The sequence below is a fragment of the Mytilus californianus genome, unplaced genomic scaffold (genome assembly GCF_021869535.1).
Source record: "Mytilus californianus isolate M0D057914Y unplaced genomic scaffold, xbMytCali1.0.p SCAF_30, whole genome shotgun sequence".
Classification (NCBI taxonomy): domain Eukaryota; kingdom Metazoa; phylum Mollusca; class Bivalvia; order Mytilida; family Mytilidae; genus Mytilus; species Mytilus californianus.
In genome coordinates this window covers 1,634,317-1,652,717 of record NW_026262680.1, presented here as the reverse complement: position 1 = coordinate 1,652,717, position 18,401 = coordinate 1,634,317, and the positions used below count along the sequence as shown (strand labels likewise).

Here is an 18,401-nt window from a genome sequence, read left to right as displayed (position 1 = left end):
CTATCAAAATTATCACTAGTGTAATGTTTATAAAGTAGGCTGAATAAAAATGTGTTTTTTAACAAATAATTTAGTATTCATTGTGTCATTTCATGACCATGATCATCACACATATAAAATAATCAATACAGTATTTAAAAATAGAAATGGCATTATAGGAACATAGTTGCTTTGAACGTAAGTGCTTGGTCAGTGTTATATTTGCGAAGACACTGAAAAGTGAAAAATTTAGATGACAGATGACTGTAGCTTTTTTTGTAGAACTGTTATCTCCAGAAGACAATCATTCACTGGCAATAGTAGCAATAAAAAAAAACTTTATAATATTCTGTTTATATATAGATACGTGCATAAACGGAAAATAACATAAATATCTATGGAAGTTTTAAAAACAGGATGAACAGCAAGTCCCACTGAGCATTTTATCCTGTTTAATCAAGAGTACACATCAATGTGGTTACTTTGAACATATTGTAAATGTATTGTTTGTATTCAGAAATTAAACATTGATGCTAAAATCGTTAACTTTTTGAAAAAAACAATGTATGTTGCATGTTATGTGTAAATATATAAAAGTTTGTTGATAGCAGACGTAGCTCATAGTAGATCACAATAGATTCACCACTATTAAACTTTTTATATAAAATATCAAATAATATGATTTCTTGAATCTTGTTCAATTCTGAACTCCAGAAAAAACAATTTATTTGAAAACAGAGTTGATTAACCATAATGCATGATACATATTTATAAATATTTCTAATAGAAACCATGTTGTTGCCTTGGTTACTAGTATTTCCGTCATTTACGGCAGCTGTGTCAACCCTGACTACGACACTTACCAAAATGCACAACTGGGATGATAATTTTGAGGCACATCTCATTTGGAATCTTCAGGAAGAATTGAACGGTTGGGAGGCAATTATTACTTTTGATCAACCAATACCAAGTATAACGGTATGATATATATACTTATACTAAATATTCTTAGAATATATATACATGATAAACAAATGAAATGTTATAGAACACAATTTGATAAAACAAAATTGAAGCTAACTTCAGCAAGAGCACGTCATAAGACGAAATATCAAAAGTCTATGAGAGGTTTTAATTTGCTATATTGTATCTAGTTTTTTTTTATATATATATATTGAATCATAATGGTAAGTATGATTATAAAACACATATCTCATGAAAGAATGACAAAAGATATCAAAGGAACAATAAAAAAAATCAGATTTCCAATAAAGGCAGACAAACCCATGGCAAAAAAAACCAGCGAAAAAACAAAATACCATAGTAAAACACGACAAAGGAAAATGAAAGATTGAGCAAAACGAATGAAAAAAAAAATTGAGGGTTATTAATATGCTCTGGTATGATAGGCAGTTCCTGCGTCACTAGAAGAACCCGTCGTGTTACTCATTGAAGTACATATACGGTAATAAGTCGTTCAGTAATGTCATAATCGAGGGAAAGAGGACGGGATTGTGTAGTTTTAACAGGATAATCTAGAGATTTTTCGTAGGTTGCAGTATCATTGACATTTTACACGCTTCTCATTTCATTCATTTTATTGTAGTGTTGTGTTAATTAGGATTCGAAATGTGCTCTGGCGAGAGTTTTTTTTCACGGATAAGCTGAAGCATTTGCCGCTATGGGACCTTAAATAAATGCAAAATACGGGCGTCAAGAATAGCATCATTAGTTAAACATACTATTACGTTGAATGACACAATGTGTCAGCGTTTCAACTCACTAAGATATTTAGATACAAGTATAGTCGTCTGATCTGTAATTTAATCGATTGTATCATATTCTCTATTGTGACATTTTGAATGATTGTGAATTCGCATGACATAATAATGAGGCATACATAGACAAAAAAGCTTTTCTTGTTGATGCACCCGACCTCGGACCTTGTTTGTTACCTTGATTTGTCTATTCCTTATCGATTAACGAGATTTGAACATTGGTGAATTATTATTCCCTAAAGGATGTACTTAGATCAGGTTTAGGATTTTTTGTCAGCTGTTCGGGCTCCTTGGTTTTTTTCCTACGATACAGGGTAAAATATTGTGCCCCATAACACCCATTTTTCTTTTCATATCGGACTGCAATAGCACATAAAAGGTCATTTACCAAAATTTAAGCAGATTCTAGTTTTTTTTCTCGATTTGAGATCCAAATAATACCAATGCAAATATAAGGTAAAAGTCCGAGTCAGCCTTTTCCCGCCATTTCAAAAAAAACTTTTAAATCTCAAAAAGGAGCTCCGTGACCTATCAATATTTTAGCTTATTTTGATCATTAACTAATGCTCTTCTGACTTATAGTGTAAATTTTAAATTCTAGATTTTTTTAATTTCACTTTAGTACATCCTTAATACATTTTTTTGTCCTTTTTGTTTTAAAAAAAGCTTTGGATTTTCAAATGATTTGGCCTCAAGCATAACTGAAGAGGCAATTATTGTCGAAATGCGCATCTGGTGCAGAAAAAAAAAATTGATACCGTTAATACTTGATTTAAGTATAGGACTTAACAGACATTCCTATAATCTAATATTATTTATGCATTTGTAATATTGACAATGAAACCAATTTCAAATTTGGTTGGTTCCCGGTTATCAAAACATCGTAGAATCATATATTTCAATTGGAAAACGTGCACCAGTCTCTATTATAGATGCATTTATATTATTTCTGATATGTTCGATCATTAAGTCACATATATCTTGGATTCTCAATATGTCTCTTAAATGATTATTTCAACAGCAATACATGGCGGACGAGGTAACTCACTCAGCAGACAAAAAAGTATGGACATTTGTCAACAAACCACATACTGCTATTGCCCACACTGGAGGTTCACTGGACTTCAAAATTGGCGGTAAATTCAGCGGAAGTAATCCACCAACGGCCACGGCAGTTTTGAAAAACTTTGGTGATGATGGTTTCACTGTGCCTCCAGTTCCTAACAGTAAGAGCTGCATTAAATAAAAAATTGAAAACAACACGTTTAATAATTTCATGCGTCCGAATGATTATGTATTATTGATGCATTAGATAGGGAAATCTCTTATTGTTTATGTTCACGATTGTCTCAAGATTTCTGACTGTCTGTCGATGACTTTTATTCTGTCTAGTGACGAGAGAAGCTTTTCAATAGAAATGACTAATTATATTTCTCTTTTTCTTTTCAAATCTGTTTTTTGCATTCACTAGATACGATTTCGAAAAACCAATTGCAAATGTAAACTTTGGAAAAGTTTTTCAGTTTTGAAGGTGAAGCCACATTTCCCCATCATTTTGCTGTTTAAAATATCAGCAACAATGCGATCGTATATTTCTAATGAATTTCATCAAATTTTTATACTGTCTTTCCACTAATGATTTTCTATCCCAGAATAGTTATAAATAAAACATCAGCTACAATGAGTTAAGTTTATATATTGTCTTTACACTAAGAATTTTCCTAAGCTGTATTTGTCAATACATTTCAACATTTTTTGTCCTGAATGCTCTTCAACTTCATTTGGCTTTTTAAACTTTTTTTTATTCGAGCGTCACTAATGAGTCTTTTGTAGACGAAACATACGTCTGGCGTACACAATTTTAAGCGTGGTATCTATGATGACTTTGTCCACGTTAAACTAAGAAAAATCATGTATCGGTGAGTTAATAATGCATCTTTTTCAGCTGATGGGACTAAATATAACTATGACGAAGTACTTGAAAAATCGATTTTGTTCTACGATGCGCAGAGATCTGGGAAACTACCGGCTGACAACCCAATTCCATGGCGTGCAGATTCCGCACTAACTGATCAGGGAGCTAATGGTGAAGACTTAACTGGTGGATGGTATGATGGTAGGCAAATTGTTTAAATAGAATTAAATACTCGCGTGATTTCAAATCTCTATTTTACTTTTCAATTCTTGTATCAGTTTTTTTTCCACCTACGTCTGAAAACATGGTCAACAAAATGTTGTGAAATTGAAAATATCGAATACCTTAATTGATAAATTATGTAATAAAATTTGAAAAAAGGATACGAGCCTTTCATGGACAGGATAATTGATATTCATAGTTACTGCAAGATCATTGTGACGAAATATTTCAGAATGACCCAGGAATATATCCTGTTATGCAATGCAAACTACTGATCACGTCATACTAGATCCATAAAATATTTTGACTTTCAACTCATCAGACAAATATAGCTTTTAAACTAGAAATGTATGCAATGAAAATTAACAAACATCAAGAAGAAAATATACATGTAATAATGTTGTTGTAATCTCATATAGTGGCGAATGCTTCCCTTCTGGTAAAATTTAAATGGTTTAAGTAAGTTTTGTTTTAAACATTTTCAAGAATTAAACTAAGTTAAAATAAATTGTGATACAAATAAAATGCAGATATCTACTTGTGTTCTTTTTAGATGTTTTTATTCTTTGTATCAATCTGATCCCTTTTCAACTGATTTTTATAGTATGTTCTTACGTTGTGCTGTAACATCACTGTCCCAGGTTAGGGGGAGGGTTGAGCGCTCACAAACATATTTAACCCCACCACATTCTTTATATGCCTGTCCCAAATGAAGAGCCTGTAGTTCAGTGGTTGTCGTTGGTTCATGTCTGTCATATTTGTTTTTTCGTAAATTGTTTTGTTATAAATTAAGCCGTTAGTTTCCTCAATTGATTTGTTTCATATTTTTCATGTTGGGGCATTTTATAGCCAACTCTACGGTATGATTGCTTACATTTACCTCATTTGAACTTTGGTGGATAGTTATCTCATAAGCAATCATACCCCATCTCCTATTTTTTATAATTTATTAAAGGTCACCAAACATTCCAAATATGTTTTTAATCAAAATATATTTTTTAATCAAAATACTACAGGACAACCTTTTATACATATATATCTTATTCTACCATGCTCAAATACTTTCCTAGATACATAGGTTTGTCTTTATTTATATTTTGTAATATAAACACGGCCATATCTGTCAAATCCTTTTGAGTAAATTTGGCGTTGTGATGCTGAAGGTTGCCAAGGTTAACAGTTTATAAATTAGATGAGTTTAAATATTGTCATTTCAAGCTGGCGATAATGTAAAATTTGGTTTCCCAATGGCTGCCACTGCAACACTGCTCGGCTGGAGTCTTTTGGAGTACAGAGACGCTTATCTTGCTAGTGGTCAGCTAGGAGAAATGTATGACTGCATTAGATGGCCTTTGGAGTGGCTATTGAAATGTCATACCGGAACTAATGAGCTTTATGTTCAGGTAAATAGAAAAAATGTATTTAAAATAACTATCGTAATTTTTAAAAATTTACCCGTTAGGAACAATGCTTCCCTTTAAAAAATAAATAATAAAAACAAGAAAAGTACATCTTTCAATTAAAACAAAAATGAAAATTACCTTATATCTAACACATCCTTTAACCTTAGAGTGCTAACATTATAAATTAAAATTGAAAAAATGAGTCCTAGTGTGTTATTAGTTTACATAGGTACCCAATTATTGCTTAACACAACCTTAAAATTATGAACCATCAAATTATATGTATTTAAACAAATAATACGAATTTGTTTGCATTTAAATATATTGTGAAAATATCAGTTACCCCTCAAATGTGAATATACTTATGGAGATATTTGAATAAGTATATTCTTGATTTAGAACGATAACAGTTACTTCCCTTTGCAAACAATAATTTCCTAATGAAAAGAGCTATTTTTGTCATTTTTATTAGTCACATAAACCATTTCCATGTGTCATTCTTTCGTTCAAATAAAATTCTATATTATTGCATTATTTATCAAATCAATATCTTTAATACATATTTCAAATTGAACTTGATTACAAACTAGGTCAATTTTCATTCGGAATTCAGAAATAAATATTTCTATTTAGATATGGCTATATTTAGTAATAATCACTGATCTGTTTATTAAATTGCACGCATATGAAGAAACTGTATGACAAGTGTTTGTTGAAACCATAAATTTAAGTTATAAATCATTTTATAAAAGTATTAACCATAAGTAAACAAAGTTAATGACCCATTGGTGGCCTTCGGCTGTTGTCTGCTCTATGGTCGGGTTGTTGTCTCTTTGACACATTCCCCATTTCCATTCTAAATTTTATTAATGATATATCCAAAAGAGTTTTAAAAAATGCACTCCTTCCACATTTTATGGAAGAAATATAAACTGGAAAACGGGATCCGGTTTATAAAGGTATGTTTTACTTTATTCAAATGGCCATCAGAACCAGTAGGGCGTGGATAATGGTAAGGGTCCTTAACAACTTTTTCTTTAAATATTTCATGCGGGAGAGCAAACGGTACGTATTTAATTTGGTATAGGTGATGTTGTATAATTACATATTCATGACATCTGCTGTAAGATTGTTTAATTGTAAAATAATTGTATTTGTAAGGTATTGCAGCCAATTGCAGGATATTTCTTAACTTGCAACGCAACTAATATTGTTATAAATGTATCGATCGCCTCTTGTGTTAGAGTTATAAATATCCCCCAGAAGAGATAGACATTATCAAAGTAGAAAGCTAACAATATGACCTTTGGAAATAATCCTATATTTGATTTTTAATTTGACGTTATCTGCTTATTATCTTAAATGTTGATAAAATATCAGGTTACACGTGTGATTTACCAATACAATTTCTCCGAACCAAGGTAGGAGATGGTGGCAAAGACCACGGAAGCTGGACAAGACCGGAAGATATGAGTTTAGACAGACCGGCATTTAAAATTACTGCCAGCAATCCCGGAAGTGACGTAGCAGCAGAATACGCAGCCGCCATGACCGTAGGATCTTTGATTTTTAAAGACAAAGGTTTGTTATCTGTTTTGCGCCTACTGATACATGGGAAATTATTTTAAAGCAAAAAACATAATACTCGTTAAATCATATTTATTTGTGTCAAAGCCAAAGTTATGCTGTAAAGTAAAAATTATATTTTGAAAGAGATATCCGTCTTAATATGACGTATGTATTTGTTTACCAATAATGAAAAGTAGATGTAAAATTGCTTTTTTTCTGCACCCAATACTTATTTATAGCGGCGCTATAATAAAGTTTATCTAGACGTACATTACATAACTTCACGTTTTTACACAAAATATATAAAGCAAATATAGCACACAATTCTTACTACAGCTTTCTATTAAGGGAATCTATTATATTTCTCACTAAGAAGTGTGTTTCTTTCAAACAATCATTTTACGCCAACTCAATTCTTTTTTAACAAAATCACAGAACTACAACATAAAGCCCAAACAAAACAGTAAAGACAACTCTAATATAGCCATATTAGGGTGTATATTATTAAATCAAGACCGTTCACTTTTGAAAATTGATATACATTATTTATAGGATTTGTGGAATATCATTCATGATTAAAAGAGAAACAAAACCATTATCAGATCTGGATCTAAGATTTTGAAAAAGTAGGGCAACAACAAGACAACTTCAGAGGTTTGATTTGTAAAAAATTATAAATGAAGCTCCATAGACCCGTCTACCTAAATCCGCGCCTATTGTTTCGGCATAAATGTTTCCGAATCTAAAGGGTTAAATTTCATTGTTCATGCATCAAAATAAAAATTACTTCACACTATTGGTTGGATATCCATCGTTATAAACAACATTAACCAATTAAAAAATTTTGATATACGCTTTTGGAAAAGTTACCCAGAATGTATTAGATTATGAAGCTGTGAATCACCTCTATAATATGAATAAGACTGACCGCTGAATGGATTGTAATTTGACCAAAACTACACAATAAAGATATTAAAATTAGAACTCTTATTCGATCGATTTATTAGTTCTATTACAATATCATTAAATACATTTCAGATCCAGCTTTTTCAGCCAAACTATTGACACACGCAAAACAGTTGTACACCTTTGCTAAAACTCACACTGGAAAGTATAGTGACAGCGTGAACGCTGCAGCTGCTTATTATAGGTAAAAGCCCATTTTGAGCTAAATTTAAAGGCATATTCAATAAAAAGTTATAAAAGTACTTTTTTACTCTCTTTCCCCCTAAAAAACATAGTAATGTTCATATTATATTTTACTGAAAGACATAGTATTTTAATGGCGACTGAACATATTTGGCGCACGCTAGGATCATCGCGAAAGGCTCTCTGTATTACTAAAGTGTTATATTAATAACTGGCTCCTTTAGTGTTTGTTGTTGAATATACTAGAGGTTGTTGTATAGTCACCGAGACTCGAACGGTTGGAGTTAATACATTTTGTTAATTTTTGTACCAAAATGCAATTTCATACCGAATACCTGTTGTCTTTTATTACAACTTTACTGAAAATAATCAGATTACATAGTGCTACGTTTGTTTGGTGAAATGTTAATCCTTCATATCGTTCTCAGAAGTTGTGAAACAAAAAAGACTACAGATAGATTTATGTTGAATAGTTTGAAACGTTAATTTTGACAATGTATTGTTCATTGTAATTGACCAAAAGTAGCTGAACCCAAAAGAGTTGCCAAACAATGTTCAAACATGAAAGTTCTGTAGTAACCTTACTTTGAAAGTGAGTCAAGTTATTTAAGTAACTTTCAAAGATACCCCTATTTTTGACATTTTTACCTATTATGTCTGTTTGTTTTGTCAACACATTGTTGTCAATATCAAGGAATTTTATGCGACTGTCATACAAGTGAGAGGTTCAGCTAGTTATAAAACTATTACTTTTTTAGAATGTATGATTTTGATTTGTATATAATATCCATTTACTACATGCACTCTGTAACTGTTTTATATGTTCTAATGGTACATGTACACTGAACTATCATGACTATACGATTGTGAACTGACTATGTGTTAATATGTTGTATGTTTGCTTTTTCTCTCTTATTATTATTTTTTTACTTGTATTATATATGAGGGCCTCAGGGAAGATTAGTAATTGTAACTTACTGTGTTTACCCTCTTTAAATAAAGAATTTATTATTATTATTATATTATTATTATAATACCAGGTTTAATCCACCATTTTTTACATAAGGAAATGCCTGTTCCAAGTCAGGAATATGACAGTTGTTTTCCATTCGTTTGATGTGTTTGAGCTTTTGATTTTGCCATATGATAAGGAACTTTCCGATTTGAATTTTCCTTGGAGTTCGGTATTTTTGTTATTTTACTTTATACCAAATCGTTATTAAAAAAAATCGTCAGAGCCGTAATGACATGCATACATGTAAAACAGTATATTTTCAAGTGAACAACTGGAGTTTTGAATATTATCAATATACTTATTTTCTTACATATTTGTGTTGACACGTTGAATCCGTTTTAAACTAACTTATATTCGCGAGCGATTTATTTTCGCGAATATATAAAACTTAGATCTTCACTTATATGAAAATATATAACGAAAATAAGTAGATCGCGAAAATAAATCGCCGCGTAAATGGCTAGAAAGATCTTAACGCGAAATAAAGTATGCGCGAAAATAGGAATACAAAGATGTTTTATAAAAGAGGTTGTTCATCAAACTATTAATGCCAAACAATAATATTGAATTCCTCCTTAAGGTGGTACATAACACTACAAGAAGACAACTCTGTAAAAATCAGCTGAACGTTTTAATCACGTTCTATTGTTAAGGAAATATTAAGCTTCTCAATGATCTAAATTAGTGGTTGTCAAATTGCTACATATCCAATGAAATTTTTCCGATAAGTATGTGGTTCAATTTTTTAAATTTTTTTAATTTTTTTCAAAGGGTCAAAGTAAAATTTTATCAAAATTTTATGAAAATTAAGCACGCTAAATTAATTTTAGTCAAGGTGTTTGGTACCACCTTAAACAATTTAAAAAGGTATGTACGATTTGTTTTATTTTGCTCGTTTTTCGTTTACCTTGATTACATGTGGAGACTTACAATTGTGTCACAATTCACTATCAAAATGCAAAAAAAAAAATAAATAAAGATAGGCATTTAAAGAATTACAATACAATAGTCCAGGGGGAAGCCTTAACACATGTATTTATGTTTGCCGTAATTGACACAAAACAGCTGTTTACTGATATTATGTATATGTGTTCAATCTAGATCCAGTGAGTTTGAAGACGAGCTAACATGGGGAGGAGCATGGTTGTATAGAGCTACTGGAGAAGCTTCATATTTAGCTGATGCTGAAAAACATTATGAAACCGGTGCAGCGTGGGGCCAGTCGTGGGATGAGAAAAATACAGGAAACATGGTATTGTTCTTGAGCTCATATTTTTGCAGAATGTACTTTCATCTAAATACAGGTTCAACTCTATCAATTGCACATATTGATTACGTATCTAACATTTTTTAAATTATCCACAACTTTTCTAGTTAAGTTTGATGTTTCATTAAAAGCCTATTTAATCTATCTCCTTTATGTAACTTGATATCAACCACTTTGTATCATACAACACTGATATGTTCAATTCATCGAGATATATTCATGATATCACATCGATAAAAATCATCGTTATTATACGAGTAATGTCCCTTAACATTGACCAACCTCCTTAGAACTAGAACAGACCTCGTCATGTACCTCGTCGTAACGTTGAAATTTGCATTACATTTTTCACCAAAACATTTTCTGCACAACGAATAACCAAAATTTTAAAAGTATATAATGTGTATAATTTGAAATGCTTGTAACAAAAGGAATCATATGGTAAAACAGTATTCAAAGACGTGATGTTGTTGCAAACTAATTAAAGTTTACTATTTTTTTTTCAAAACTCGCAAACGTTCATAAAAGAAAGTTAATCGTATTCACAGTGGACAAACTCATCTAAGATACCAGGCTACGTCTACATCAGATCCATTATGACGCTGGAATCAATACAGTTGGAAGGTCTTATCAAACATGAAGTTGAAAATTGGTGGAAATGGATCATTGTGTTCTACATTTCATTTACTATCGATTTCACATTTCTGATATTTTTTGGTAGGTTCTGTTGTACAACATGACAAAGAAGGATATTTACAAACAAGATCTAGAAGCCACGTTTACTGATTGGTTACCTGGTGGAACTAGTACTGCTGCATTGCCCTATTCTCCAAAAGGACTGGCATTTAGACTGCAATGGGGATCTCTCAGATATGCCTGTATGAATGATATTTATAGAATAAATGAACGTGTTGTCAGGATTTATGGACTTCTCCTTTTTCTAATTTATCTTGGAATTCGTTTTTTTTGTTAATACTTTTTATCAGTATAGGTTGCACTTAGTAAATACAGCTGTTTCACAAACCACTCCTCTTTTGGGGAGATATGTGATATTCATGGATATTTTCTTTTGTTTACATACTGGTTCTAAGATATGATCTTTATGTTTCATCTCATAGAGACATAACTTGGAAATGTTACCAGTAAAAATACTAATGGATAACGGCCAAATTGAATTCTGAGGAAGACCCAAAGTGAATGGAGGGGTAGTACAGAATTTTAGTACAAGTTTAAACTCTAAGAAGTTCGGGGCATATAAATGTTGAAAATATGCCGCACAGCCCTATTTTCTTACCTTAGAAAAAAATAGTAGCGCATATGAACTTGCTATTCTAGGATATAATTCTTTTACGAAACTTCATAGTGAAAGTAGCACAGTTTTAGCCGTAAAAGGAGTTTCTATGAGAAATTGCATTGTCTATATTTAAAGAAGTGCAACCTTTAATCAATAATTCATGATGAATAGATTAGGGGTGTTATATGAAATTGTCAAGATGTCTCATGTTCATTGACTAGACAACGAAAGACGGGGATTTACAATGTATAGCAGAACTTTCTTGACTATCGATTTTAACTGTCATCTAGCAGTTTAAATGTCAAGCGTTTTATTCATTTCTGCGTTTGTTTGATTTTATATTTAATATATTTACCCAACATTGCAGGAATGTGATTGCTATGCAAATTATGCGTGTTTCACCTTTTTCATTTCATTTGTTACAAGTTCACGGTATGATAAGTTCATGACATAAGAAATATGTATAACTGGTTCCCTTTCAATTATAGAATGTTAAATTTTGGGTATGTCCAGATTATATAACTGAAATTGGTAGAATAATTTCATATTTTACATACTTTGACCTTTGAAGGGAGAATTCGCAAACTCATTTTCAATTATTTTCCTGATAATTTGAAGAAAAGGACGTAATAACACATCGTGTTATTATCTTACTAAGACTTGTTTGTTATTTTGTAGCTAACATGGCCTTTATGGCTCTTCTTACTGCTGAGCTAGGAATACATCCAACAGAGTACCGAAAATGGGCTAAAAGTCAGATTGGGTACGCTCTTGGAGACACTGGAAGAAGTTTTGTTGTTGGATTCGGAGTTAATCCTCCTACACAACCACATCACAGGGGAAGGTAACTGTTTTCATTGATTCCAAAATATAGAGTGCACTAAGTAATAAAGAGAAGTATGCTGATTAACGAGAATTCAAAACAGAGATGACAGATTCATACTTTATCTATCGAATTTGAACGAATCCTGCAACATAATGTGAGATAAAGAATATTAAAACAATTCGTTGAAAATTCAGTGGTTTCGGAAAATTAGTGGATGCCAACGCCATCTGCAACCAGGTTACATGATTGTTGAATATATATCTATTTGAGCCCATTTTTGTACTAATTAGAAGCTAAAATAAATGGTCTCTGTAGCTTTTCTCCATTAAAACTTTTAAGATACAAGTCATCAAGCAATCATTACACGTATTAATCTCACACTTATGGGTGAATTAGTTTAGTTTAATAGTTTTAAAAATATGAATCCAAAAACGCATCGATATTTTAGATAACTACAAACATATGGTGATTGTTGTTTTTTTTTTAGACATTTCATAAACTAACCTTTAATTTCAGCTCATGTCCAATGATCCCAGCACCTTGTTCCTGGGACCAGCAACAACAGAAAGGGCCTAATCCACATACCCTGTACGGTGCTCTGGTAGGAGGACCAGATCAGACCGACAAATACACAGACGTCAGGACTGACTATGTTAGTAACGAAGTGGCTTGTGACTACAACGCTGGATTCCAAGGAGCTGTTGCAGGTATGCTTAAAAATCGATCGCTTATATTTATACAGTAATATTTAGACTTTATGTTTCTAAAATTGATTAGAATTTATGATTACAAATACACCGCCGTTTTCAAAGGGCTGAAATGGCTTATCGTAATTCGCATCCGGATACCCTTGCAATTTATATACGATGGTACAAAGTGAAAATTTCACATGAAGTTTGGTAATATATTAGGGAAAAGACGTTAGAAGTTTGCATCATCGATCAAAATAAGAAAATGTACTACGGCAGTAGCCAATGGTATCAAAACGGAATACCGCATTTTTATACAATACAAACATTCTTTCTCTTCCTATTTGTTTTGGTGTAGCGTATGATAGATTGAAATAATAAAAAGGAACTAAAATATCTGCTGTTTAAGGGGGTACCAAACACTTTGACTAAAATACATTTGGCTCGTTTAATTTAAGTAAACATTGTGACAAAAGATATACTTTGACCTGATGACAAAAAAATAATAAAAAAAAAATTCAAGAAATTTTAACCTACCAATTTACAGGAAAAATTCATTGGATATATAGCAGTTTGACAAACACTAATTTTGATCATTGAGAGGCTTGATTTCTCTATACTAAAAGTATGTGATTTAAACGTTCAACTGACTTTTAAAGAATTAAGGTATCTATCGCATATATTTTGTAAAATTTGTTTTAGAACTGTTGATTCTCAATGCTTTTCAACTTAATATAACTGACAGAAAATTGAAGCTTTAATGGGAACTCTTACACTGCCAGTTTTAAGCCTCAAGCATTAACTCATTTTATTTCTTGCTACTGTTTTCTTTCTTTTCAGGACTGAAGTCTCTACATGTTCGACATATTTTGGACAGATAATTTATTTTTGATCAATAAATGTAATCTGAAAAAGCCATATTTCATAAGCGGTGCTTGCATTAACTTGCAACAACGTATATCCTTTTTGTCTGTTTATGCAATCTTCCTCACACCCTATTTCCTGCTATCGTTTTGGCAGATGCAAAAGGTAATACAGTTCAAAATCTGCTGTGCACGATTGCAAATTCATTGTATTGCATTGGCAACCGAACATTCAGACAAAATCTGCTGTACACGATAGCAAAATTGATTTAAAAGCAATTGGAAACGCAGATTCTATTTTATCTTCTGTACCGATAGCCGATATATGGTGTTTGTCTGGACTACGAAATCTTCAGCTTTCACTAACTTCAAAACGCACACAATGGAATTTTTATAACCATCAAATCCACACTCACACAATGAATGATAAAACTACAATCATCCCTTCACAAACAGGACTGTTATTAAGTGGCGTTGAAAGAGTAAGCAAATATACTTGTTATATGACACTTGCGTTGATAAGTTGCTCATCAATATTGTAATTTATCAAATATCGTAAATGTCCATCCAGATAAGTCAACAAGAGGGACTTACGAAATATTTCTAGGTAGAAATGGTTATTTATAATTATTTCATAGAAACTATTATCTGTCATGCAGCTTTGTTTTCATACATCCTTTGGTATCTAATGTTTATTATTAAATGATATGAGCAAATCAGCCCTAATACGGATAAATCAGCATGTGCAATACTGGTGACGTTGTCCTGTCGATATAAATCCGGAGTTAATACTGGTTTTCGGACAGGGCCAATACGAGGGCCAATACGGAAAAAGCCGTATTGGCCCCGTATAAGCCCACGGGCTAATACGGAACGTTCACTTCCGGTTTTAATTGTCTTACCCCTAAGCTTACTTAACAGTTAACTTTGGACGTAGCGTTATGCATAAAATACATTTGTATTCATATATTTGAACTAAATATCATAAAAAAGTTTAAATGATGTTCAGTGTTTTGTAACGTCTTGAAACGAAAATATTTCTCAGCCTTTTCGGGTACGACTTCTAGAATAAGAAAAGTTAAACAGTCTGATTAATTCTTCCCAGCTTCTTAATATTTGCTAGATAAAATAATTTGTAATAGCATACGATTAAGTACTTGGACAAGAAATCAGAAATTACATCTGACAATGTTGAAAAAAAATCCATCGTGAATGCGAAACGACAAGTTCAGATATGAATTTCTGTATCTTCTCCTACTTTAAGGTAAGTTGCTTATTTAATTGAAGAATTAAAATCATTTAATAAAAGTGTTCTGAACTGGCTGTTTCTGTATTGGCCTTGTTATAGATTCTTGATCAGCTGTATTGGCCCTCGACTCTTCGAGTCGCGGGTCCAATACAGCTAACCTCGAATCTATAACAGGGCCAATACAAAAACAGCTAGTTAATAACACTATAGTATAATCCCAGTTATGACATAGATCCTTTTTTTTCTGTTGACGATCTAAATTTTTAGATGAATCATTAAGACGAGGTCCAATACAGCTAACCTCGAATCTATAACAGGGCCAATACAAAAACAGCTAGTTAATAACACTATAGTATAATCCCAGTTATGACATAGATCCTTTTTTTTTCTGTTGACGATCTAAATTTTTAGATGAATCATTAAGACGAAATCTATATATTCATCAAATGTATTATTTGAAGAAGAAACGTCGTCAACAGATCGGAAACTATGTTTTAAGAAATGATTGAAGTCCTTTAAGTGCACAACAGGAGAATATAGGATATCAAGAGTATTTTGGCAAATACTCTCACTTGGTTGTATGTGCAATTGCAACATTGAAGACTAGAACATAAGTCATTCCTAAGATCTCTTGTTGTTAATATTTTATTATTAATTTTCAGTTTCTTTCTACCTATTGTAGTGTTTTCCAAAGTACAAAAATGGATAAATATCGTCATTCAAGGGCAATAACTTCTATAAGTGACTTATAATATTAACGTTTTTTACATTCTCTTTATAGTCTATTCTCTTTGCCTTGCACATAAAAAGGCACGAAAACCCCATTCTAGGGCAATTTATACTATTAGTGTCAAACGAAAATTCAAGCAAATGGATGATGAGTTGTAAACATATGTGAGAGAAAAAAAATGATAATGTCACATAAAATGAAGATGATGGCGATCTTTTTTTCTACGAAACTTTATCCTGTCATCCAATCCTAAGTGCACTGTGATGATGTCTGGAGGAAATGCGCCATCTTTACCTACATTTTGATAAAATAACATAGATTTGATATACTTTGAAATAAAAAAAATGTTTATTTTTTAAAACCTGTTATATGACATGATAATTGATCTATTGACATGATTGAAACATTGTAGTTATTTTAATGTCTATCCGCTAAACCATCCATGGGATACATACATCTATATTTTGAGTTAAAACCACAGCTTTAGTTCTATTGTAAAATTTAAACAAAATGTTTTCAAACCATGAAGAACGCCTACTGCAACTAAACTATCTATGTCTGGTTTTGGTTTATTTATTTTGTCATCTTAACTTGTAACGAAGTACACATTTCTTTGTCTCAGTATATATATCAGCAGCCACAATCTAATTCATTCTGGAGTCAATGGCCTTTTAAAATCACCTAATTATTCTTAAGTTTTTTTGACATATAAACCGCCAGGTTTCTATTTCGTGTTTGCTGCATTTTTAAACTTAAGAGGTGATAACATGGATAAATCACTGTCACAAAATGAACAATTCCAACAGCTATGCCATCAGGGAGAGAATTTACAACATAAAACTACTAAGTAAACTCCTTTTAAAAAAATATTTGAACAAAGTAGTCAGCAAATATCAACTATCAATGGACCGATTATAAGATTACTGAGATTTAAACATGCGGTAAATTGGATAGTCAATGGAAAGGTATATAATATAAAATTAAGTGCTCTGGCAACAGCCCCTCGCACTCAATGAAAAGAAACTAACAACCAGACATGTATTTTAAAATTTTGATAATTTATTTTTATTATTCATTGAAATCAAATGGACAATACTGCAAAAGTGGTAGTCTTCAGATTTATAACATTCCAATACATGTGTAGACTCTTTCAGAATCCACATCTAATGCACAGGACTGGTGAAATATGCAGGTGTACACAAAAGCTCTTTAGATCTATTTTTACTTCTATTGTATAGTACAGAGATTATAACAGTTAATGGAATGTCACCTTTCAATAAGATTTTTTACCACACAAAATTCTAAGTTAGAAACATAATAGTCGGATTACAAATGTTCAAGTTGTATCTCTGATCTCATTTTCGTCTTTTGCGGTTTAATAAGAGTCTTAGGTTACCCTTACGTGTGATATTTTATGGCTGGTTTCTTGTAATATGATTAATGATTGAATGTAGGTTTTTAGCGCCACTTTCAGCACTATCTGCTACATCATGGTGGCAAGTTTGTATTGTTCAAAGAAGTCGGAGAACCTTCATCTTCGCTAGCCAAGGGTTACGATCCACTTCCCTCCTCTCGACCCTTGGCGGATTGAGATAGAATTTCGTAGACACAAGGTAATGATTTCAATTGGTTGCAGTCGAAACTCACTGCATCCAATCAAAAAGCGCCTATAACATGATCACGTGTAAATGTAGAAAGTGTATGTAAACATTTGCCACGTGCTTATTGTGCAACAAGTCTTTACATTCCTAAACATACGACTATATTTAGTGACAATTTGAATGTTTTTAATCAACAAATAGAAGTTCCTGTGTATGTTTCTTGCACAGTCAAATGCATAAATGTCAACGTATATTTTCGTTTCCTGCTTTACCAAGTGTGTAGAATCTAGACGCTACCGTGTTTTTACCTCCAAATTGAAGAGTTCAAGTGCTACCACTGGTCAAGAATAATGTATTAGGAATGGGCGTGACTTTAATCTACCGATAGATGGCGCAACATTGTTATCACAAATGTTGCCTTAATCTGCCAAGGGTGGAGAGGAGGGAAGTGGATCGTAACCCTTGGCTAGCGAAGATGGAGAACCTTGAGAGACCCATCGATCTCTTGCAATATAAATAATTTGATTCGAGCTTCACTGATAAGTTTTCAGTATGAAACAGTAAGCGAACAGTACATTATCACCTTGAAAAAAATAATGAAATCATTCAAATGAGTAGTATAATGATATTTTTAGAGCATGTGTTTTTTTGCCATGTTTATTTCTTTTCCAATATGATCTTCTAAAACAATCATTTCACAAATGTTACACCTATTCCAACATATATATATATATATATATATATATATATATATATATATATATATATATTTAATGTTAACATGGATCTTGTCTATATACCAGCTTTGATTATTTGGTATTTAATTACTACAAATTTTCACTTCTTCGTACT

General features: G+C 31.9%; 1 protein-coding gene across 1 annotated transcript; it reads left to right on the top strand.

Annotated features, from left to right (window-relative positions):
- The first annotated feature begins 775 nt into the window (after nt 1-775).
- LOC127736394 (endoglucanase E-4-like) lies at nt 776-13,987 on the top strand. The gene is made up of 11 exons (XM_052246912.1): nt 776-957; nt 2,779-2,983; nt 3,703-3,873; nt 5,113-5,297; nt 6,719-6,878; nt 7,905-8,016; nt 10,132-10,282; nt 11,019-11,175; nt 12,270-12,435; nt 12,934-13,124; nt 13,947-13,987. Exons 1-11 carry the CDS (start codon nt 847-849, stop codon nt 13,985-13,987), a joined length of 1,650 nt encoding a protein of 549 aa, XP_052102872.1. The 5' UTR covers nt 776-846.
- The last annotated feature ends 4,414 nt before the right edge of the window (nt 13,988-18,401 follow it).